Genomic DNA, 26,459 nt, shown 5'->3' on the forward strand with positions numbered 1-26,459 from the left:
ATTTCTTTATTATCTATAATTGACATATAACAGCCAAAACTGGACACTTGATATAACATTTCTTTATTATCTATAATTGACATATAACAGCCAAAACTGGACACCTGATATAACATTTCTTTATTATCTATAATTGACATATAACAGCCAAAACTGGACACTTAATATGACATTTCTTTATTATCTATAATTGACATATAACAGCCAAAACTGGACACTTAATATAACATTTCTTTATTATCTATAATTGACATATAACAGCCAAAACTGGACACTTAATATAACATTTCTTTATTATCTATAATTGACATATAACAGCCAAAACTGGACACTTAATATAACATTTCTTTATTATCTATAATTGACATATAACAGCCAAAACTGGACACTTAATATAACATTTCTTTGTTATCTATAATTGACATATAACAGCCAAAACTGGACACTTAATATAACATTTCTTTGTTATCTATAATTGACATATAACAGCCAAAACTGGACACTTGATATAACATTTCTTTATTATCTATAATTGACATATAACAGCCAAAACTGGACACTTAATATAACATTTCTTTGTTATCTATAATTGACATATAACAGCCAAAACTGGACACTTAATATAACATTTCTTTGTTATCTATAATTGACATATAACAGCCAAAACTGGACACTTAATATAACATTTCTTTATTATCTATAATTGACATATAACAGCCAAAACTGGACACTATAATATAACATTTCTTTATTATCTATAATTGACATATAACAGCCAAAACTGGACACTTAATATAACATTTCTTTATTATCTATAATTGACATATAACAGCCAAAACTGGACACTTAATATAACATTTCTTTGTTATCTATAATTGACATATAACAGCCAAAACTGGACACTTAATATAACATTTCTTTGTTATCTATAATTGACATATAACAGCCAAAACTGGACACTTGATATAACATTTCTTTATTATCTATAATTGACATATAACAGCCAAAACTGGACACTTAATATAACATTTCTTTATTATCTATAATTGACATATAACAGCCAAAACTGGACACTTAATATAACATTATTTAGAATAGTTATTTGTTTACTTGTTGGCAACCTTCTGTGAAGGTGTAGTTGACGTTGTTTCGGTTTTAACGTCACCAAACTCAAGTTTTTCCAATTGCTATGGTACTTGTGACTTCTGTAGAATTCCATAAAATCTCATCACAAATTAGAGAAATACGTGTATTTTGAATTTTTTGGATCCGTCTATCTTCCTTTTTAGACCCAAAATATCAGTTTGTTTCCCGATCACATGGTAAAAATTGCAAAAAATCAGCACAGCGACACCCACTCCGCTGTATATATAAATAAAAATATATATACACGAAGCATAAATTCCTTTAAAATTGTCATTTTCGGTAGCTATTGAATCAAATATATTTAAAAAGCATTTTCAGAGAGTGTTTTTATGTCATTAAACTATTCTATAGGAATTTAATAAAAAAAAATGAGACTTTGCTTGAAAATATCGCTTCGAAAATAACAAAGAATGCATGTTGTTCAAGATTACATTTAGAAAAATAAGTGAATAATTCCTACTAAGCATATTCTGCTGCCAGTAACGGTAAAACAATTGCGGCAACATTCTTCCTCTTTTTGAAATGATTTCTTTGATGTAACCTTTCACCAGAATGAAAGCTAAAATTTAGAAATTTGACTACCAAACCTTCATGGATCCTTAAAATGGAGCGAAGTAACTCATGTTTCATTGCCTGCTAGTTACTTAATAGGGGACCGAAGAATGATTCAAGCATTTTGTTGTGTTGGTTGTCGTGCAGGTAGACCAGCTATAGTAGGGCTCAATATTCGTGATTTTATAAAAAAAATCTGCTGATATATAGAACTAATTATAACAGATGCTGGACATACAATTTCATGGTTTAAGAGTACCGACGAAATCAAACGTTGTAGTAACTTACTACATACCAAAACCGTTGTGCGTATATCGCGCAAACATCGTTTGCACACTCGCACGAAACATGATCTCGCGAACAACTGTGCAATAGGATCGCTCATTCTGTGAGATTTGGTAAAAATGGTTGAATGATTTTACGGATTTAAAAATAAACGGAAAACTCGTGCAGTTATCACTAAATGACAATCACGATCGTAATACCTAATGATCGATGATTATAAAGATTATTTTTAATTTGAAAGTTAACAAAATACAAACGGAACCTTCATTTATTATTCTTTGTAGTGTATTTTTTCAAACCGCAGAAGAGAGGCGTGTGATATGCTTCGGGCAACACAAAACTATCTATATAAGAGTATTTATGTGATAGTCAGTACCATCTAGGTGTTCCGTGTAACAATTACAACAACACTTCAAATGTATCCTAATATACAATTTGACTTAGAAATATTTTTTGTTCACAAAATGATAGAAAAATGAAGGTAATACATCAGCAATGCAAATAATATTTCTTTTCTGATTATTTACGATTTTAGGCGATTCATTGCTGGGACAAGATACGTCCATTTAATATTTCCATGTATGATTTATACAAGTATATAATGAGTGTCTGTATACTAAGACTGGTCACTTGTAGAAGTTCCTTAACACAGCACTCTTCATTAAGGATGCATATTCCTTTCCAGTCAGCACCTGAGAGATCTACATTGTACATGTGTCTAACCTATAGATATATGGTGTTGAAGTTGTCGGCCATGAAAGGGAGATAACTTCTGCATGTATAATGAATATTGGTTCGATTATAATAAATGTAATTAACTGAGTATATAATTCTTCATTATGAAAATGTTTTACGTTGTACATACGAAACTGTAGTTATTTGTGTATTTAAGATGTTACAGATTTACCGTTATATTATGCAACACATGTATGTTTATGTTATGTTAGTAACGTGCAGAGGGAGGTTAAAAGGTTATTGAACAACGTAGATGCAGCTTTCATTGTGGGATATAGCAGGTGTAGTAAATTGCACATTAACCAAAGCAGATTGTGCAGACAAATGTTTACATGAGGGTGTAATTTGTTTACATGGATTGCTAAAACCAAGATATCTGTCAACAAGTATGGCCAAATCGTTGGCTTGTATTTTGATTAGACCTTATCGGCTCCAGATTGTCTGGAATTTAATTCAGAATTGGAATCGTCAAATTTGTCAGTCACGTAGGCCTTAGGGATAAATAGGGGCTGGTGAGTCCGCCCTTCACCGTCCGGCAACGGGCAGAGTCACAGAGACGAAAAACCATCATCATTATCATCAACCGCTCTTCACTTCTGTCACTGGACTATTGAACACTAGACCGTTGTCGCTAGGTCCAGGGAGTTCTATACACTTAAGAACCCACTAACTACTACACGACCACAGGAGTATACTTAGGTTAGGAAGGCCAGGTTAATTGTGAGGGTTGTGGATACCCTAGAAGACTAAAATTCGCCAGCAAGAATCCGAGGACTTTCTTTTTTTGTTCTCCTCACCACACAGCAACGTGTGACTCAGAGTCACGTTATAGTGTACACTGGCTGATTTTAGTTGACGGGTCGTTAAGAATGTAATAATAATAATTGTTCTATATTTCCCTATAAGATACTTCATATTATACAATTAAAAATGTCAAGAAAGTGCAAACGTCATAGTTAGTTTCATTTCAGAGATGATTTACTTTATCTGGCATGCAAACTTTTGACACTTGACTCTACGGCGATCGCCTCGATATGGGTAGCCTTCATCTGTGACGTCACAGGCGGTAGGCGAAGACCAACACATGTATACGTGTGTAAACAATTTGCTGACATATGCAAATGTGGCGGAGAGATATCACTCGGAGTGAAAGAACTATATTTGATGATAAATGATTTATTACTTTATTATTTTCATAATTTTTAAAGTTTACACATAATAAAACAATGACGATTAGTTGTCTTTTAAACTTGAACTGTCTATATAATCGTAGAAAACCGCGGACTATATTAGGCGCGCTTTTATACAGACACATATAGTGGTGTCATCTGGTTCCCGCCGGAAACTTCAAACTCAATCATTGTCAGAATCAGAGTACAGCACCCTTGGTCTGGAACGTTTATAGACGTTTGTATTGTTAATGTTTATTGTGAGTGAACCACCGTGAACAGGACCTGCAAATACTGAAGTAAGGGCACCGGCGGGATTTGCAGACACAGATGATTCAGGATTTGGAGGTCTGACGATGACTTCGCTTGCACTAGATGTGCTATTACTAGTATTAGCTCTAGCGAAAGGTCTGTCACCAACATGATCCAAGCATGACGATATCGCTCTTGAAATCGTCCGGTGTTGGTTTGTGTTTAAAGTTGAGTAACTGTTGATACTCTGGATATTCTTTGCCCGGAAATCTGGAGGATGCAGAGAATTACATAATTAGGCAACGTTTTATAGGACCAATGAAAGTAGAGATCTAGTTATTGTCTACTCTAAGCCTGATAGTGATGCATTGCCCTGTATTATGAAAGCAGGAGATTTTTATAAATTTATATTAGTGTTAAACTGTTTGGGATTTAATTTCTTTATACAAGGTAAGTGTTCATTTACTCGTAACGATTATAGGCCCTAATGATCAAGTTGAGATATTTCAATGTGAAAATAGTTTGGATCTGCATAATCTGATTTGGGGATCCTTTGTCATTGAGTTTTTGTACAAGGTACTTCCTGGCGCTATGGTTTGTCAGTCTTTTTCCGTTATTGTTACTCCTAGACTTGTTCATCAGACCTGGTTTTTTATGAACTGAATAAATAACAAGCAATTTAATCTAGGCCTATATAGGCACCATTCCGACATCCGAAATAATTAAAGAAATGTATTACTTTGGGATGGAATTATGCTCAAAACATCAATTTTGACTTCAATCGACTAAAATTATGAAAAGGCTACAAGGTTAGGCCTAGGAGTAAGCAAGTGCAATATTACAAATACATTGTACTACAATGTATCAATGACGTAAGCTGACGTAATAGGGGCGGAGTAAAAGCATTTGTAAACATACAGGCTACCACTGACAAGCCGGTATCACGTCGAAACGATACTTGGCTTCTGTCACAGTCTTTCCCGAATTAAGCTCTATTTGGAAACGATCAAACCCAACATTATTATCTGCTTTTGAAATTGCCCGGATTACACCCTTTTCCCCATCACATAGCCTTACTTTATCACCTACATTCACCTCAAGCCTATCCAGTTCAGCCATGTTGACAGCAGACGATATTAAACAAATCGCATGTGGAACAAATCACGCGAGTGAAAAAAGTAGTTCGGGTCAAAGTTCACAATCATGTATCCAGAAGGCCATATACCACTAGTGGAATATAACTTATATTTATCCAACCCCCGCCATATTTACACAATGGCCTGAGAGTGGAATAAATTAAAGTAGAATGGTAGAAATATATATATACCAGGAGGCTTCACTTGTGTGTTCAGTGTGCGAGCTTTTTAGCTGCTAAGCTGCGAGCGTTTATTGAGGAACAACAGGCCAAGGAACTGGATGACCGTGAAAGAGAAAGACAGGAACGGAAGATGCAAAGGGAAATGGGGTTGATGTACAGAGAGTTCAAGAGCCCTGGAATCAGACAGCTGGTTGTGCCAGTGAAGTATCGACAGATGATTATGAAGCTAGCTCATGAGTCGATTATATCCGGGCATCAAGCGGCAAAGCGGAAATCTAGCAGGATCCTTACAGAGTTCTTTTGGCCGGAAATTTAAACAGACGTGATTCGGTTCTGTCGTTCGTGTGATGTGTGCCGACTTACGTTTCCAAAGGGCAGAGTTCCTAAAGCGCCACTAGGCAGTATGCCTTTGATAGACACACCTTTCAAGAGGATAGCAGTGGATATAGTGGGACCTCTCGAGCCGGCGACTGATCGAGGAAACCGGTTTATTCTGGGGGTGGTGGATTACGCAACCAGATATCCGGAGGCAGTTGCTCTTAAAGGCATTGAGACAGAACGTGTTGCAGAGGCACTAGTTGATATCTTCAGCCTTGATGGAGTGCGAACTGAGATGCTGACAGATCAAGGGGCACATTTTACCTCTGGACTTATGAAAGAAGTCAGCAGATCACTGTCGATACGCCAACTAAAAACGACACCGTACCATCCTCAATGTAATGGATTAGTCGAGCGGTTCAATGGTACATTGAAACAGATGCTGAGGAAGATGGCTGCTGAGAAACCCAAGGACTGGGATAGATACATCAACGCCCTGTTGTTTGCCTGCCGAGAAGTACCACAGGAAAGCTTTGGTTTTCACCATTTGAACTTCTGTACGGAAGAGTGGTACAGGGACCGATGATGAAATCAGTTGTTTGTCATTTATTGTCATAATGATCAAAATATTTTAATCAGATCGCTTCATAACAAAAGGCACCACTAGACCAATTTGATTGATGTATAAAGTGACCTTGAACGGTTTTGAGATATACTTCGAAACAGCTGAAATCAGCAGTTTGCACTATTGGTTTCCATGGTAACCATGGGACTATTGAAAGAGAAAACTGTTCCATAATAAAAGGCATTTCAGATCACTCCATTGATAAGTGTGGAGAGTTTTATAAACTTATCTTAACAGTATTGGATGTACGCTGCGGACGACTGGATAAAGTTTTCAAGTTCCCCGCAAACTTCCGCTGTGCGAAGGATTTTACGACCAATCCGAAAGAAGTGAAAATATAAACAGAAGGAATAATGAAGATCATGCAATGGCAGACACTCTCTGGCAAACACGTCTATTGTTATTTGATGTTATCGCTTCATCTCTGCTATTCCACGATATCATTTACAATAGATTTTTTTTCTTTTCTCTTTTTTTTCAATAACCTCTCCATGTTTTAGTCGATATTCAGTTCAAGCGACATTGTCTTCACGTATCAAATATTTTCGTTATATTTGATTGGGAGTTCGTAAGGACAGCAATGATAATTTGAAGATCGTGTCTACGATTGGCTGACCCGCTGATGAGTGTGTTGTATTACCAGATTAAAATGTCATAACATGGATATTGTAGTATAACATCAATGCTTACAAAGAACTTAGATGTAAACATCCCACATAAAACGAAGTTGATGGGTTATACAATTATATTTTAGATGAGGTCGGAAGATTGTGATGTACGTTGGCGCAGTATTACTTTTTTTATCCTCTCGTGCATGTGCGTGGGCAAATAGCTTCATATCGTTTGTAGTTGTTCTTCGGTTCATCGCAGGGGCGGCAACTACAAGCGGTGTCGGTTCTCTTAGTAAGTCAGAAACTAAAAAGGACCAAGCAAACATGTACAGCAGACACATTTGTTATGGATAAAAACAAATCATTGATTTTTTTTTAAATCTTTAAAGATGTTTATTAAAAGTGTGCTAAACTTAGCAATAGTTCTCCTATGGTTTGTTAGTGTGTCAAATGTAGTTACAACATGTATTATACCTCAGGCTACAACTGGCTTCGGGTCAATGTAAAAATGAATTTTATATTTGAAAAAAGTCGTAAAAAATATATGTATTAATTATCAGTTTTACTTTGTGGAGCACTTGATTTAACAGTGTTTTAAACCATTGCCTCGGCTCAGGTCTCACGCAACTATTGCTGTGGAACTGGCTTGGTGTTCGGGGGAAATCATTTTAAGTGGCACCGCTTACTTCATCCGAGACTGGCGACATCTACAGATAGTGATATCTAGTCCCGGAGGGATATTACGTAAGTGTAATACGTTTAGATACACCGCATTAACACAAACTGGCAGAAGACTGGTCCTACTATGGTCAACATTCGAAGAGAAAAAATATCTATGATGGTAAGGGATCAATATGTTATAGGGCACCGGATGCATCAAACTTGTTTATATCTATTCACAGCTTTGCATCTGAATCTGCGAGATGACTGTTGCCTATAGGAAAATGGGAAAGGCATCGCGCTTCAAAAATTGATAAAAGTCCATGTAGACACAATAAATGTAAAGCTTGAACAACACTAAACAAGCATGAAATAATGCCCGTATTTCAACCATGCTGGTTGTTTGTTCGGTTCATGGTAATTTTAATGTTTTGGCAAGAATCTCATTAATAAACAAAATGTATCCTTTTCATTTGTTATCTACTACGAAAGATAAGTACACTGAAGCGTTAGGCATTCGCCTTACAAGGATATTTCTTTAAGAGAGCCATGTAATTAAGAACTTGTTTCTAGTCCGAAGGGAACTTGTGGCTAATCCTTTCTTATGTAGAAGCACTGTCAAGAAAAAGTATCTGAAAAATTAATTTCTCATAATAAGCTTACGTTGAAATTTGCAAACCGCCACCTCTGAAACAGAGCACAATTGTTTTATCTTCGTGTTTTCTTTGAATGCAGGCAATTTTTCCTTCAAATTTTCCTCTCTTTTCTCTTTATAAAACTTTCCGTGTCTCACGTTTAATTCTTCGATTTAGAGAATGTTCCATTATGTATTATCAATAGGTAACTAACAATCTGAAGCATGTTCATTCACACAAATCTCGCTTATATCCTACACGATATTTAGAATTATTTGTCCCTTGATGTCCTAGACTTGTGTGCATTTTGTTTGATAAGTTCAGCTGTTTTACAATAATGTTTTTGGTTAAATGTATTCTGGTGTCCCATTACTTATACTGTTAAATACAAAACAAGAACACAACATATTTGGAATTATAGTACGCAATTTACCAGATGATGTGTCATCATTTTCAACTCATGAAAGCATTAACAAAGTAGAAAGGTATCTAAAGCAATAAGATGTTCTGACCATGTTTCTACTAGGTCTTAGAAACAGAAATCTGCACGAAATTTCTATTGATCAATACTTTTCAAAGCAGTATCCGGTTTTATCAGGTTAGGAAAGGATAGATTCTAGAGCAAAAGCGAAACTAAAACTTGTACAACCTCTTGTTTATTTTTTAAAATGCACATTACAACTTTCAAGCCTATTGTCAAAGTGGCAGAGAATGATTTTTGAAATGCGTAGAAACCAAATGCCGGTCTCTGAGTCGACCATTCACAAAAAACAGATTATTGATTATTGAAGAGTAAAGAGCAACAAACTGTACTCCGTTTGGGTCTGGTTTACAGACTGATGCACTGTAAGTTACAACCAGATTCCTAAAGGGTTGGCGATGTTCTTTGTTTCATTAAGCTTTATTAATAGAAAGATGTATCATTCACGAGACCTATTCTAATTTTAGACTGCATTTCTCGAGTTCCTTTACGATAGAAAGCAATAGGTGAATAGTAGAGGAAGAAATCACATCGGAGCTTTTGTGTGATACAACCGCATGAGATGTTAAGATAGCAATTGGTGTTCTCTGATAACAGTTCATGTTGATTGAAAAGAGAAATGAATGCAATATTGTCAAATATCATGAGGCAGTATGGGAAGAGGGGAGGGGATGCGATCGGATGCAACATAACTTCAATCGATGTTTTTTATTTTTCTTTTTTTTCTTTTCTTTTTTTTTTCGTCAGTCTTTAAAACAAAATTAACGATTGCGTCATGGCATCAACCATCTAAAATACCACATACCAGAGTAGTAGTAAATTGCCGATTCTGGGACATTTTCACATATCCAACCACAACATGGTTAGAAAAAATGACAAGAGAAAAAATGAGTTAAAGAAAAAAATATATATATAAAATTTCAAGAAAAAATGAAAAAAAAAAATTCAAGAAAAATTCAAGAAAAAAAATTCAAGTAAAAATGAAAAAAAAATTTCAAGAAAAAAATGAGTTTAAGAAAAAAAAATATATATAAAAATTTCAAGAACATAACATTATTTGAAAATGACTTTAAGAAAATAATGTTATAATGTAACTAGCTCCTTATTGCTGACCCACGAATTGAACGACTCTGGATACCCTTTCCACTTGACCAACGACTTTGTTTTCCCCATCTTGATGACCTTTTCTATCCTGTACATCTCTTGGCTCGTCTTCTGCAACTCGTGTTCGTAGAAGGTGCCCCGGATTTCTTCTCCATGGTCATCACTGATCTTGTATGTGACGGGCGACGTACGTTGTACCGCCGTTATCGTGAATACTTCTTCCGTCCATCTCGGTTTATAGCCCTTCTCAAAGGGTTTCTTTTTCTTGCTTATCCGCACGGTGTCTCCAATAGAAAACTTTGGGTGAATTCTCCTAGGCTCATCATGGTTGGGGTATAGATTCATCCACACTCGGGTTTCATTTTTCTTCTTGCTAGCTTCGATGGGTGTATGTTTTGTTGATGAAAGTGTTGTATTATTGTACTGATCAACAAGTTCGTCGAGTACGTGGATATATACACTTGTGGAATTTGTGGAAAAATATTTCCACATTTTTTCCTTCATCGTTCTGATCCATCTCTCCACCACGCTCGATTTTTCCTCATTTTCGATGGAGTATAACTCGACCAAACTCTGCACTTCTTTATTGTAAAACTCTTTGCCCTTATCCACCAACATCTTTTTCGGTTTCCTCGCCTTGAGTATCTTTATCAGTGCAACTGCGATCGATTTCCCCGTTTTATCTTTTAATTGTACTAACCAACCATATTTGGAGAAAATGTCAATAACAGCAAAGAGATACTTAGTGCCACGATTAAGTTTTGAGAATGCCTGCATGTCTATTAAATATGCGGCCCAAATTTCACCAATACCATTAACACGTACCCTCCTCCTCTCAAACTTTTTTCTCACAGGTCTGTGTAATTCATCGGCTAATGCTTTGAGCTCAACTTGTTGCTTTTTTTTCCTCCCACCCCCATCCCAAACCTCATCTTAGTGCCAATGATCTTGTCTACAATAGATCTATCCAGCCTCTCTCTAAGAGTGGGGTTCACAATACCATTCAATTCATTTAACATATTCTTGTCGCATACCCCATTTCTTGTTTTAGTGTCCTTGTTTTTTAAGTAACACACATCATGATGGTATGCAGCATTATCAACTCTGTTTACAGGTTTACTCCATTCCTTTGGTGTTAGGTCTGGTTTCAGCCTTTTACCAAGCTTGGTCCCCGGTCCTGTAAAATTATGTCCTGGGAGATGCATTTCAAACGGTAAATTATTGATGGCTTTATTTAACATCGAACCGCCTCTGGTACCTCGTACAAATTGTGTCTTTGTAGTCCCACACACGACACATTTACCCCGTTTCATATTTCGCCCATTTTTAGAAACGGTGTTTTGTACGTCACTTGTTTCAGTAACTCTTTTGCATTTCACGCAATACATATTTTTATATAAGATTTTTTTTATTTATATTTAAAAAAATGGAAGTCAAAGATCTGTCGTGGAACGAAATGGTGTCAAAACGGTTCAATCACCTGCTTCTGCCAAAAAGCATAAGGGGATTGATTATAGGCAAATCGGGGTGTGGTAAAACCACTCTTTTGCTCAATCTTTTACTAAGACCGGGTTGGCTTGACTATAACAAGCTAGCAGTATTCGGCAAGAGTCTATTCCAACCTGAATACCGCATCCTCAAGAAAGCTTTTGAAGAGAAATTACCAAAAGAAGCTATTATGCGCTTGTTTGACCTGCGTGATGAGGTACTTTATAAAAATATATTTTATATTATAAAAAATGCCTGTTGATAAATTCGGACGGATGCCAGAGTACAGATCGGAACCCGGTGTGTCTCTGACGTACATCAATAAGAATTTTCTACGAAAATCTGATGTGCCTGAATTAGGGAACGTCATGCAAGACTTAAGAGCCAAGTATTCTCAGCTATTAGATAATACACAAAAATTACTGCGAGAATTGGATAAAAAATATATAACTATTTGGGCTGAAGAAAAGGGTGGTCTTGTGAGAGGTAAATACGAATACTCGTTTGGTGATGGTGTAACAGGAAAAAAAGCTGGTTATACCGTGCTAGCACCAACTAAAGTTTTGAAAATTGGTATGTCGGTTACAACACCAGAATCCTCTCCTGAAGAGGCTGGTGTAGTCCTCGTGGTGAATGGCCGTAAAACTCGATGTAAAATTTTAAAGGCACAAGGAGAATTTAATCACGTTTCAGATGTGGAAGGAATCAGATTAAATGTAGGTGATGTGATCAACTTTGTATCTGAAATAACTACAACGAAAATTACTGGAGCTATTATTTCACTTCTATTAGAAATTACTTTATAAAAATATATTTTATATTATAAAAAATGCCTGTTGATAAATTCGGACGGATGCCAGAGTGCAGATCAGAACTCGGTGTGTCTCTAGCTTACATAAATAAGAATTTTCTACAAAACATTTTTTTTCTTGTCATTTTTGCTAACCATGTTGTGGTTGGATATGTGAAAATGTCCCAGAATCGGCAATTTACTACTACTTACCAGCGAACAATGTATGATCCATATGGGATATGGGACCTAGTCGATGGTTCCTCAGAACAAAATACATGATAACGCACTTGAAGTTTAGGTCAATTAATAGAAAAAAGAGCAGTTCATCATTGATTTCAGGGAAGAGCCGATTTTATTTCCTCATTACATCATCTATTGATGATTTATATGTATTTTATTAATGTTTTGTTCAGTGTCGATCAGGAGATCACGTTATAACGAAAGGACACAGCAGAATCGAATTGGCCATACAAACACGGCACTTAACGGTGAGTAAGACATCTATCGGAAACAACTCGTACTTTAACGGAATCAATGACTTTCCTGGTAGTCCCTCCATTCGTTAGGAAAAGTCAGTTCAAATGAAAAGTCCATTCTGTGAATGATGAAAATTGAAATGTGGATGAAATATAGATTTTTCGATACAAACAGACACACATTTTGGTTTGGTCATACCAAAGCTATCATAGAATTAGAAAATCGTAGATAGATCTCTATCAAAATTGAGGAATTTGAGGGGGAAAAGTTAATATATCCTGTTTTTTTACAAAAGATGTGAGAGTCAAAATCTATCTGTTGTATGTGAATCGTTCAAAGTGTACATTTAGCGAGGTAATTGCTTTGTGGTGTTTAGACATGTTTGTATGGCCACTTCGAATTTTCATTGAAAATTTATTCTTTTATTAACACTTTTAAACCAAAAACTATGTACTATGTACTGGTTAAAAAAAACATCATTGCGCTATAGACCGAATGCCAATAGAGTACTGAATTTGTAAATCAATGTGTTGATTCTAGACGGGTGGTTCTAGTGTTATTGATGCACTGCTACACTGGCAATACAAGGAGGGAACGACACCGCCTTAACTTCATTTTGTGTTTATATATGTACATTGGGTATACACGTTATATATGGATAAGACATATACATCTATGATTTGACTATCTAACTTTATCTGTGACTCATCAGGTCCGCGATATCAGGCGGAAAACTCATATCATACTTCCGGGTGTGGTCTGATATGCATTAAATTGGCCAAAATTACTTCAAATCAATACCAGATGATTGAAAGTCCAGCTTTATTTTTTAAATGAATAAATAAATAAATCATCCATATGAAATAGCTATAAGTGGAAGACAATGCTGACAACATAGATTTTTTTATTTTCATTTTTATATATCAACATATACTAGTATTACACAAAATTACTAATCTTCATGTACACATACACGTTTCAGATGGAATTACTTCCCCAAAACCGCAGATATTTTTTGTGGTCTATGCGTTATATACAGCATGTTTTGCGTTATACTGTTGTATATAATAAGGCTTTAGAAGTACGTCACGCAGTGGAGTCAATTCTGTTGAACCTGCTCTGCTTACCTGTACGGGTTGATTGACCTGGTGACAAAGTTACTCTAACGTAAAACGGAAGTGCTAAAAGCACACTTACACTATCACTGTAAACAGAAAATATGTACACATGAAGTGTATGTGTGGTCGTCCCTGTGTGTTTAGATGGAAGGATGTCGTGTTTATACTGTATTTATGGAGCGTCGTCAATTTGATTTTATGACACGAACTTTTTAATGAATTAGCATATCGATTGTCCATATACGTACGTACAAGCCACGTGTTGTTGGATATGAGGGCTAGTAAATGTCCCTTGTCTACAGGTAAATATGTCTATATACACCAGATGTGCTGCTGTAGGGGAGTTGTGCTTAGTAATATTGTAACATTTGCGGATTGTATCGAGATATCGATTCATGTGTTACAACGTGGTACGACACTAAGTTAAGGCCTACCATGAATATGTTTATATAAAGAAAGATAACTCTTACAATTTTCATCACTAAAGTAAACGTCTTTATGTCAGGATGAACTTTGAATTGTTCCCTACGTGGTGTAATAAGCTGTATATAAGCTATCATTAAAATAACCTCTACTATTGTAGTAAAACATGTTGTTTATTTTTCATTACATTAAAACCTATTAAACTTTCCTCGTTTTTTTGGATCTACACTTAGAAATTTGTTTTTAATTCTAACGTAAGTATGGTAGTTTTACAACAGTTAATCATTTATGGCAGTTTGAAGTTTTCCCCTTAGTTTCTGTTTTACCATTCTTTTTTGTCAAAATAAATTGTTTTTTACCGTTAATATCCGAAAATGCATGTACGTTTCTGGACGTGTAAAGGAATGAAAAAAAGTTTACTATAAACTTAATTCAATTTTTATTTCAAAATTATACTTTGAAAAAAACTCAACGGAACAATTGACCACAAACAACATCAAGACTGCTTCAAATCGACAAAGGGCATGTCTGTTTGCTTTAATTTTCTGAAATTTTTAAATCGTCTGTATACCATACTTACAATGTAGAACGAAATTCATGTTATACACAAGTTCAAATTCTTTAGGATAATATGTACTATCAGGTTAATGTGAGTTGAACAAAATATATTTTGTAGGGGATACCGCTATGGAAGAATTCTAATACTATGCAAATGACACACAGATACACACGGCTACGGAGTAAAGCTGAAGATGAGGAGGAGGGGCATGAGGACCGGAAAGGACAACAGATTGAACCGGAAATGACGTGAGTGTTCTAATAACTTATATAGATATACTTGAAATGTTTAGATATTCATTTAAATATCTGATATATTCCGATTTAATTTCAATCTATAATTATTAGTGTGTGCACTGAATTAAACAAATCTTAGTAAACTAATGGATTGAGAACTTTCTGACTAAATTGAACCCATTTACATGATCCATTTGTTGGTGTAAAACTGCACGGAAATATGTGGACATTCCAGCCTCCCGATAGCCCCCTATCAGGAATACATCCCTTATTCTGGCCTCACTGATAAACGTCCCATAACTTTAACACATTATTTGAGTATTTAATACAGAAATTACATACTATTCCTTTCCAATGTGATGATCATCCAGTGAGTTCAGAGGCTGTTCAGAGGTTCGACAGCTGATATGAGTAGAATGTTGCAGTCAAGTCAGTGATTGGCTATACTTAATTGAATTTTAAATTGTCTGTCGTTGGTCGATGTTTGTTCTCAGTTGGGAAGATAAAAAATTACTCGGCAAGTGTCGTTGCTTCCTCCCAGAAACACACCATTTCATCACTCGCATCGCGAACACCCATATACACACAGTAAGGGCGGCCTCTAAATGCCCAGAGCTGTTGATATGACGTTAAACAACATATAACAAAAACCAAACTAAGCAGAAGACGCTTCCACTTTCGGAATACAAGGTCTATTCTCCATTGCCAGGAGTCGCCGTGTTATTTTTTTTCTTTTGATCCTAATATGCCCTCGTTTTAATTAGATCATGCATCCATTAATATGCCTATGTTATCTTGGTTTGTTTGCTTTATAATGAAAAGTGCTACGAACTTCAGTACCTTTTCATAATTCTTGGCGTAGTTTCAACCTCTCTGGAACAAGTTTTGGGATAAAAGATGGGGTAGAAGGTTTGGATGGAAAGACCTACAGCACAAAATAAACGTGGTTTACTATGTGTAACTGGTCACCGTTTATATTCTGAAGAGCCGTATCTATTCAACATATACATCATAGACATCCCATTGTATATGTTTAATGCACATATAATATGTTTAAATCAATAGACATCATATGACAGTTTACATAAAATGATCTATACTTTGTAACAATCAGAGGTGAAATGTTCATTATAAATTCTAATCGGTAACTTTGGAAGGAACGGAAGTGTTTCTAAATAGTACCTTGAATCATTTTGCTCCGAGTCACTTAAACAAACTCGTGATGATAATTAAAAGGATAATATCATATTTCGTATATCCTAGTTATATCGGGGATTACATGTTGTAAGCCGTGGGAAGACTCTGTGAAAAATACATACTGGGATTGGAAATTACAATAACGTCAGCGGAACAGCAGTCTTAGACGATAAGCATCGCTTATTAGAACTCTCATATTAGTAATTAATGTGCGTGATGTCATGTTAAAGACTGCACCCCGTAAAACGTGTAGCTTAATTACATAGCAAAAGAAAAAGATGTGGGAAAAAACCAAAATGACACCGTGTTTGCTAGATATCTATAATCACACAAATTACCCTCCTGTTTCATTAAAATTACAGGAGTTTGGTACTTTGATAACCGCTGAATGCTCTTGAAACCCTCTTGAATAGAATCTTTCCGGTGAAGTGTCTCAGGCAGATTTTGCATCTTGTCCTAAGTCCCCCGTCCCCTCGTCTCGATTTCCCAAACCTTCGGCATTAATTAGGTTGGATGCATTGCTTAACTAGGTTTCCATCTTTGTGAGTCTTCCTATCGTTATAAATGTTGTTGCACTTATATGTACGACCGACCATGAAATTCGATATTTCGAATGCAAATGCTGTGATCTACCTGGTGAAAAATTAGTAATAATCATTGACATTTTTACCGTAAAACCTTATATTTGATTTTGAGAAAAATTTAATGAAATCTTTCGTCCGTAAGTACTTAATAGCATGTACTTAGAAATATTTAGTAGTTGATTCGATGTTTAAACTTAAATTTCATTATGAAAACGTATACATTTAGCATGTACACATTATGGATAAAATATATAATACTGCGTCAGCATCTTGTAATAATTGATTTTGACATGTGGTTTGGCGAATTTTCAGTTTGATATCGACATTAACTCCTCTTGTAAGGCTCTGAGCTGTGTACGGAAGTCGAGTACTTTTCTGTAACATGAGTCTAAACTACTTCAGTCGGTACAGCACAGAGAGGAAGACTGCACCAAGCGAACTCTTGTTGTGGTTTTATTCGATTTGCCTCGCTTGAGTTTAAATCTCTCCTGGATGTTAGATCGTGCCTTGGCTGTTGATTAAAAAACTTGTGTGTGTTTTTATCAAACATAAATTAATTTTTCAAATAGAAAATTTAGCTATTGTAAGCTCCGTAGATACACACGTTTTTTTTTTTTTTTGTTAAATAGATGATTATGGAAACATATTTCAAACTATGGTGATTTATATACAAACATCTTTATCGAAGATTGATTTTGATTATATATTGATGACTATATATAGGAATATTACACTGAAATCTAATGAACTAAACATGTTTTCATTTTAATCATTAGTTTATCTCAATTACTTAATGACTGAGTTTGACTGTGCTTGTTACATATTCATATTTTGCTTTGTTGACTCATACAAATTTAGAAGATAAAACTGTTGTTAATCAAGTTTCGTTTTCAGGTTAAAGTTGATGATTACCGACACGTGCCATGTGATATAACGTGTTGTTAATTTCTTAAGACGTTATATGGTGGATTGACTGGATATCGTTTAAGGACAAGAACAAAAAACAAATGATAAGAAAATAAAAAACAAAACAAAAAACAAACAAACGAAACAAGAAAGGAAATCAAACTTAGATTTTTTAAGATACTGTACATATCGTAACAACATCAAAACTACAATGGTGTACCAACGTGTACTGTAGTTGCTGTTTCATCAGCAGTAGGATGAAATGAATTTTTTTTTTTAATAAAAAAGTAGAATATATAACCATATTGCAAACGCAGTTCTAGTCGAACGCCTTCATTACCTTCATTAAAGGGATGAATTCATCGCAAACTCATATTTTAGAAGAAGACATCCGTAAAAGTTTTAGAAAAGCATACATTTTCTTTTCATATACGTGTGATATGAACGTAAAATAAACACAGTTCTCTTAAGCAGAACTATCAATTCGCTCTTTACTCGCTGTAAAGTTATTCACTAGAGCGTGAAATTAGGGTACAGATACATATGTGGATGTACTTAATCAGCACTTAAATGTGTACTCAATTTCATACCCAATGTGGCGGACTTTACTTCTCGTTCACTTCCGGGACAACCGGATACGCGCACAGTGCTATAATAGTGAGAATCAACGTTTCGGGTCAGTGACTTGCCTATTTTCTTGATTCGTATCAGCAAATTTAAATCACATTCACTCAGTTCACGACTTATTGGCAGGCAGAGAAAGGTAGGTGGCAGAATGTTTATCCTCATCTTGATTATTTTATATTGACATAGAAGTATTTTGAAATCTTATTTTTTAAGAGTTTTCTCTTGATTTTCTAGTGTATTTCAAAAGCACGTGATAAGTTTCGGCATTTCGTAAGGATATAGAGCAATTTGTCTAAGTTAACTTGATACACGTTTTTGTATGTAGCAATACTGTCGTGTACATACAGATACAAAGCTTTAACTCTAAGAAAGACCTGTCCTGGTCTGTAGTATCAGTAGACGTTTTCACGGATATGCAGGCATCTCAAATGTGTGTGGTGTAATTTCTTTTATTTCTTCTTTTCAAAAATGTTGATCTACTCCTGTTAATAATCTGTAAGATAGTATTAACATGTCGTGATAGATCTTTGCTCTAACGAGTTAGCAAGTCCCTGTGGTTTCAGTCCCAGCTCCCGGAATATCAATATATACGTCTGTATGTTACAAAAATAGATAATGTGTTCGCTGGTTTAAGCTACAACGGTAGCTGAAATCAAACTGACATTGAACAATATATATATAACAAATACAGAACAAGATTTTAAATATTTGAAGAATGATAAGAGCTTCATTTAAATTCAAACGTTTTGGTTTACACCTAACACAGCTTAATATGTATTCAGAAAGTGATTAACTGTGGTATGTTCTCAGGTGAAATTCTAGTACATCAGCCAGAGTTTACATAACAGGTGTGGCTCAAATGTAAATTGAAAGACTGCATGGCCAAAATTAATTTGTTATACCTCTCTTTACTTTTCTGTTTGTTTCAGCGTACTCTCTATGCTTACGTCTGAATTTAGATTTAGCGTTCCGAGCCCCACATATGTAAGTTAGGGGTTAATAGGTTAAAGTCGTCCATGGGCGGCGGTGAACTTCCGGTCGAAAGTAGTTAAGATAACTCCCGCTAATTAACAAGTAAATGGCGGCTCCTTTAATCGACTTTTAATTTCATTATACAATAACTTGATAGTCTGGTTGTTTTACACATTTCTGATTGTGTTGCTACATTTACCTCACAACTGTATTATATTGACTGTGTTATTCAATCAATATTTTATGTGTTATTAACTCATTTTGATACGTTAACGACTTTAGAACTACATAATGCCGTCGTTATTGAGTTATTACAATTAATGAAGAGTCAATATTTTCATTTTCCCTCGATGATAACCATCATATAATAAACAGAGAAATCTTAAAACAAAAATTATCACTTCTTGTAAGATAAAACAACGTTAAAGGCACTTTTACCTTTATAGATTAGTGGGTTTTTTTTTCAATTTTACAGGGAACTCGGAATTTAATATTAATCAAAATTGCACTGTCTTAACTTGACTGAACTTTCTCCTGTCATAAAATAAAACTGCCCCCCCCCCCCCCTTCTCTCTCTCTCTCTCTCTCTCTCTCTCTCTCTCTCTCTCTCTCTCTCTCTCTCTCTCTCTCTCTCTCTCTCTCTCTCTCTCTCTGTCTAAAATATGTTATATATTAGTTAGTGTATTTGTTGCCTGTTGTAATAATTTTGGCTATATGTTTAATTCAATTGTCATAAAATTCTATGAAATTTTTAAAAATTAGTGTGTGAAATTTACCTGGCTGGTAATCACACGACCTCCCACCCCCTTCCCCGATTTAATGTCGGTATATACCTTACAGGTATTACAACAGAGACGATATACAGTACACACATGGTGCTGCGTTTTATCTAAATGAGTCCTGCTATATACACACTGTAAATCAAGCGTCTATGGTGTAGTTCGACTTAAAAGTGCTTTACTCCTCACATAGTGATACTTGTGTTATTGAATTAGGATTGACAAACAGAAGTGAATAATCCAGTCTGCGCATCATGAGTGGAGACCATATCAGGTAAAAATGGTATAATGTTTGCAAAGAATGAGTACAGAAAGAATTTAAGGTATCTTTTCTGAGTGACACATTCTTTCGTTTTTGTTTGATATGAGATTTCTCTTCAGTGGCAATGAAAAATGTTTTTAAAGTACCAGAAATCATTCCTAAATGTTTCCTTCATTTTCGGTCTAGATATGTATTAAGGCCATATACACTACATTTGAATGAACTTATGGAGCATAATATGATGTAACATTTGTTATACAAATATTGACATAGACATTGTGATCGGTACCTTTGCATGATTTTAGTATATTGCACGTGCTACATATATATTAAGGTACGTGTGCACACATGTATATATAACCACGTGTTAGATATGAGTATATTTCTATTTCATGTAAACTTCATGTCATCAACTGATATTTAAAGGAGGCCATGCATTAGTTACGTAACTGTCATCATATATATACAAAAACGCTGGCGTGTTTGTACTTCTTGTAGTATTTCCGTAACAGCATTTGGGTTAATCTGAAAAAAGCTAATGCATTTTGTAGGAGTTTAATAATTAAGATTAATGATATATAGGTGGTTTTAAATATATCTTTCTTTAACCGTTTCCGTCGATTACGTGCCAAAATTATCCTGGAATAATTGTCCTATTTCCTGTTGATTATACATAGTCACTCCGCGTAATTACACCTATGTATATCTACAAACAAAGGTGTAAATTGGCGTCTCAGACATCACGGTTATTTGAAGCAACAATAATTAAACGACCTGTCAAGCACCATACCGACAATGTTTCCAGTTGTAACATAAAATGACTTCATACAGGAGCGACAGAACATTAACTCATGCAATATGGAGATAACTGACATGCATTAACATCGTTATAAAAATAGAACTGTATTTAAAGTACAATATGTAAATTTCGAATTTTTGAATGAAAGCTACAATACATTTAATGTGTACGTGTATGCACACGAAAGTTAACTACGTGTATTAACTGCTAGATGTTATCTCTATCTAACAATATTTGTGGTATTACATCACATTTCCTACCTGATTTCGATTTTTACCTTTTCATGTCTGCTCGCTTTCTGGAGCTTATTTTCCACTCGTCCTGTTCTTTTTTATATCTGTCTTCAAATGACAATGACGTTAAACATTGCGAAGCATCAAAATAACAGAAATCTAAATGCATTTATAGTCATATAAATGCATTTTCTTCTAATAATCACCATGATCAAACCAACATTACATACGAGGTCAGGGTTTTTTTTTATCTGGTGGCTTTGGAGATCTCTCAGGTAAAAACTGTAGTCCTCTGATAAATACACAAGGGTTTTAAAAACATTTGATAGGTGTACAGACCGCAGCAAAACACGCACATTGAACATTTCGACAAGTCTCACAATATCTTTGGTGTTGTTTGTAATGAAACTTTTGATTGGAACGATCGAGGGTCAATCATCTGACATCTAATTTATCAATTATAAGCTTCCTCGTACTAAAACTGCTTTATTTCAAAGAAATGACCTAACCTGAACTTTAAAGCAGGGCGATTGTTAACAACGCGATGCCTGTATTAGTTACAGAGAAATGGCAATCGGCTGTCTTTGAGAGGGTAATTTACAAATACCATCTTTTAGTGCATACGGTCCCAGGGAGAACTGCCCAGTTATTTGGTCTCCTGGAAACTCGTGTATGTATTTGCCTTCCAAATATTTTATCAGGTGACATAAATTTGTTTACTCAGCTTGATCAATATAACTATATATAAAAAATGCATAGCAATACAGTACTTGTTTATATTTTACATCCTCTAAACAAATTGGTGTTTTTTATGCCGGTGATATGTATGATCTCAAATATGTTTCCATTTCATGTGAGATCTTATAAGAGCCAAACTCTATACCAGTAGCTAGTGTAAGACTATATATTTGTTAACGGCCAGCACGAGAGGTCCCAGGAATTGACCCATTTGAGAAAAAATCTTCCGGAATCGGAAGATATGGAGCATCTGGAAATGAAAGGCATGAGGCATCTGTTCTCTACTCTTTACTGATAGCTAGTTTAAAAATATATATATAACGACATCCTTTTCGCTTCCAAAATTTGTTTGACTTACTTTTTATCATTACTAAACACAAATATGATTTTGTACAAAATAAACTGGCATGAATTTAGATTTTTTCATCCAGTCAAGTACCCGCCAACTAATATCATAACATCACAACACATACACGAGCACCCTTAATAATTGTGCGATCGATCACTCGTTGTAGCGCGCCAAATTTTCTTCATTTCTTGAAGCATTAACCAGTTCACCAAAATCTATTGGTGTTGTATTTTTTTAATAGTTTCAACCGACATTGTCCTTGTGGCATTGCAATCGTCGCTCTGCCCTAGTAATGACTGGATCATATGGAGTGTACATGTTTCTAATTCCATGTTATCAGTCATACAGTTGTGACACGGAAGTGAAAGTCCAAGAAATGCTTTGCGCCGATAGCAGACAGCATCATGCATATGGCGGACATTGTAACAAATAGTCTCGTTCACCCAGACGCTTCATCACGTTTCCAGACAACAAGAGTTTAGTTGAACGAGATTAAAAGACTAGTATCTTTCGAGATAAACCTGTCGAAATTGAAAGAAAAACTAGCATGAGCTATATGTAGTTAGGAAAACAATAAATACGTTATCTAAGGAAGGAATATTCCTTAAAATTTAGGTTACATCAAAATTGTTCCCAAATAGTTTGTTTACCACACTGAAATACATCGGTGAAAATACTATTAATTTTTGTTTCGTCATGACGCTCAAAAATTTTAGACTGCTGCTGTTTCATTTAAATCTCATTAAATAAAAACAAATTAGAGACACATTTTATCACGTAACTCAGAATAGTTAAAACTGAAAGTTTCTTATGACAAAATGTGAGAGACAAAATTAAACGGATGTACCTATTTTGTACTGCCATTTTCAGTGCATGACGTAACGTCATTGTTGCCATTATGATATCACAATCGATTTCTGAATGGAGCAGCGAATGAAAAGTATTCCAGTATATATTACATCAGTAACATATACTCACAAATATCACATGGGCAAATCCACTGGATAACAGGCCAATTATGATGGATGAGCCATGTTGACGGTAGACGTCGCCATTTCTAAGCCATCAACAGTGGCGTCAGTGAAAGCCATTACAGGTTTTTCTCGGTAACCGCTAGTTAAAGTACTTCGGCATTTTAACAGGAACCAGACGGTAAAGAAAACGCAAAACTCTTTGCATACTAAGTTTTGTTTACTGAAAAAAACACAAGGTTCTGTAAACAGTTTACACCCCGTGAGGTAATTATATTTTGGGAGAAAAAGTAAACCAGGGCGTTATTTCAAACATTAAAAAACAAAATAATACTGTGAAAACTGTCAATTCATTCTATTTATATATAATACATGCAGTTAGTTTATAGTATTATGTGTTAGGTATGAAGAGTGTACAGAAAACATATCACATTGAAAATTAATATAATTTTTTCCGCTCAAAATTATTTAAAAAAAAAAAAAAAAACCCACTGAAGTTATAAAAAAAATAAGCTATCATACAAAATTAGTAATGTTACGAAGGTCATTCGATTGTCTACTTGGCAAATATTTTGTCAAGTACCGTGATGTCAACACTGCAGCTCTGTGACTGGTGCCAAATCAATGCATTACTCACGTCCAATATTAAACAGACAAGACAACACATACACACCCTTTCTTAACCTCTTACACACCAACACACACACTTACATAGTAATTACGAGATAGACTCCAGGAGTTAAGGAGTTTGTACAGCGGAAGTGAGTTTGTGGACAAGACAAAATGGTCGCCAACGGGGCAAGTCATTGTCTCGAATCATCACCATAAGTAACGTTTTTAAGATGAGGGGTTGTACCAGAAATCTTATCTATTTGTTGAACAACTAGATCGTGTACAATATGTACCTTGTATAACGGATGTGTTTTGGGGCTTGGCACAAGCAGGTGTACGATGTTCGTTTTTATCAAAAAGTTCACTGACGGGACATTTCGTATGATACGAATTCCTTTACTTTTTAAAGTTTGCCATGATGTAATTGTGTTCAATGCAATCATGTCTTTTTGTATACGTTTCCCGTGGTGCTACGTTTTGTGTACCTGGCTAATGAACCAGATTGTGTGGTTTTGGCTCTTCTGTAGCCAATTATACTCGTTTGCCTTTGACTAAATAAAACAATAACTGTATTCTGCTGTCACATTTTCAAAAAAAAAAATGCTAAATTTAACATTATATTAACAACAAGCTCTTCTTTTCTATGTTTTATCTGAAGATATGGAATACGGTATAATTTGTGTTAAACAATGACAATAACCTGGTACATTTGTATAAGCCACTGTACATGACAATGGAGGTAATTGGTGTACATATAGATAAAAAAAAATAATCCAAACATGAAACTTTTGGTCTGCGATAAAATGTACATTGTAGTAACGTTTCCATTACATGTCCACGCTTTTCATTAAAGATATGACGTTCACGCGTTTATAAACGCAATTAGATTACATGTAATGACACATTGGTACAATGAATCCAGTCTCAAATAGCTTTGACACGTTGATGAAGTAATACTATTCATAGAATAACATTTAAAATTCGAACAGGCGATCTTGTACAATTTCATATTTTGAGATTGATTGATAACTTACCTGTGAAGACCTCGATATTGAAAGGATATACTGTATATTTTGAACTGATAACTGATCCAACTTAAGTTTAATGAATATGGGAGAATATTTTGCAATGAGGTTCCGGTCTTGCGGTGCGTTGTACGTCATACTTTAGTTGTCATGACGTTGATGGCGCACGCCCCCTACAGTGTATAAACGTGATGAGTCATGCCTTCATAATCATGTAACCGTTATCTAAAACCTCAATGTTCGAATATTTGCCAAAGAACATAATGTACAGGTTATCAGTTCTTGGACCTAACACTGTATATAATGGTATACTTATAGACCTGACCCCACTTGTATAAAATATCTCAATTTCAGATTTCCTCAAGCCCAGATTTTCCTCAGCTAATATCTCCTTGAAAATATCTTGTATGAAAATTCCGCAAGGAATTTCAGGAAATCCTAGCCGATGCCTTCCTCCTGTTCCTTGAGAAAATTTTATACAAGCCGTTTTCGAGGAGATATCAGCTGAGGAAAATCTCGACTTGAGGAAATCTCAAGTTGAGATGTTTTATACAAGTGGGGCCTGGTTACGTATACTTCATTTACCATTCACACTGATAAATCAATTATATCTCATTACGTGATCATCCGAGGCTACATATTGAACTGAATAGTGAACTTTATATACATTGTATTTCAGCCAATGTGTTTGTTGAATACATATGAAGTGTATGTGTTCTAGATAAAACTACCAGGGACTTTGTTATTTCTCAGTGTCGACGCTGATCTGGATTGAGATCATACTTTTGGCATGAACTTAGATAGTTTTTGCGAGCTAAATTTTGGCGGGTATATTTGAGTTATTTCGATCACATTTTATTGTCCGAACTGACCACATGACAGACATGTTGATGTTAAAATACATTGTAAAAGTAATTGGAAATGCTTTCTAAAAGTTAAAGCATCAAGGGATTTGCAACATGTCCATAACACAATGTATCCATTTGATGAAGCCTACGCGATTATGTCGTATGAGTAATGAATATTAATCGTTAATGAGTAATAAATGTTATTACATCTGTGAAAATATAGTATTCAGACCATCGAACGACAAACGATTGATAATGGGTGTGTCAGCGACAAAGGAGGGCGTGGTTATGACATGGCGAAATTAACATGAGACAAGGAAGGGTGGACTGGGAGTTTCGTTGATGTCGCTTTTATGTCGTAAAGTACGGGGGAGTGACGATAGGGGAGGTTAAAGAGTTCACTGATGCGTGAAGATTATTCATTACATCTGCTAACTTTTAAAAGGAGGATGAACCCAGTTTTAAATGTATATTTAAATAGTCAGTCAGTTCGACCTGAGCTCTTAAGCATTGGTTTACCATTCTGCCTGTACGAGTTTTGATAACATTTGTCACAATATTTGGCGATAAAA

General features: G+C 35.1%; 1 protein-coding gene across 1 annotated transcript in view; it reads left to right on the forward strand.

Moving 5' to 3' along the window:
* The first annotated feature begins 11,654 nt into the window (after positions 1–11,654).
* Positions 11,655–26,459, forward strand: part of LOC132553169 (glutamate carboxypeptidase 2-like) — a 55,095-nt gene continuing 40,290 nt past the window's right edge. Inside the window, exons 1-4 of the mRNA XM_060217393.1 lie at positions 11,655–12,095; positions 12,586–12,660; positions 14,867–14,997; positions 18,379–18,435. Coding sequence (XP_060073376.1) covers positions 11,655–12,095; positions 12,586–12,660; positions 14,867–14,997; positions 18,379–18,435 — 704 coding nt within the window. The remainder of the gene's footprint in view (positions 12,096–12,585; positions 12,661–14,866; positions 14,998–18,378; positions 18,436–26,459) is intronic.

Source organism: Ylistrum balloti, unplaced genomic scaffold, assembly GCF_031769215.1.
Source record: "Ylistrum balloti isolate Yb309-2 unplaced genomic scaffold, AGI_CSIRO_Ybal_v1 Utg370302, whole genome shotgun sequence".
NCBI lineage: Eukaryota > Metazoa > Mollusca > Bivalvia > Pectinida > Pectinidae > Ylistrum > Ylistrum balloti.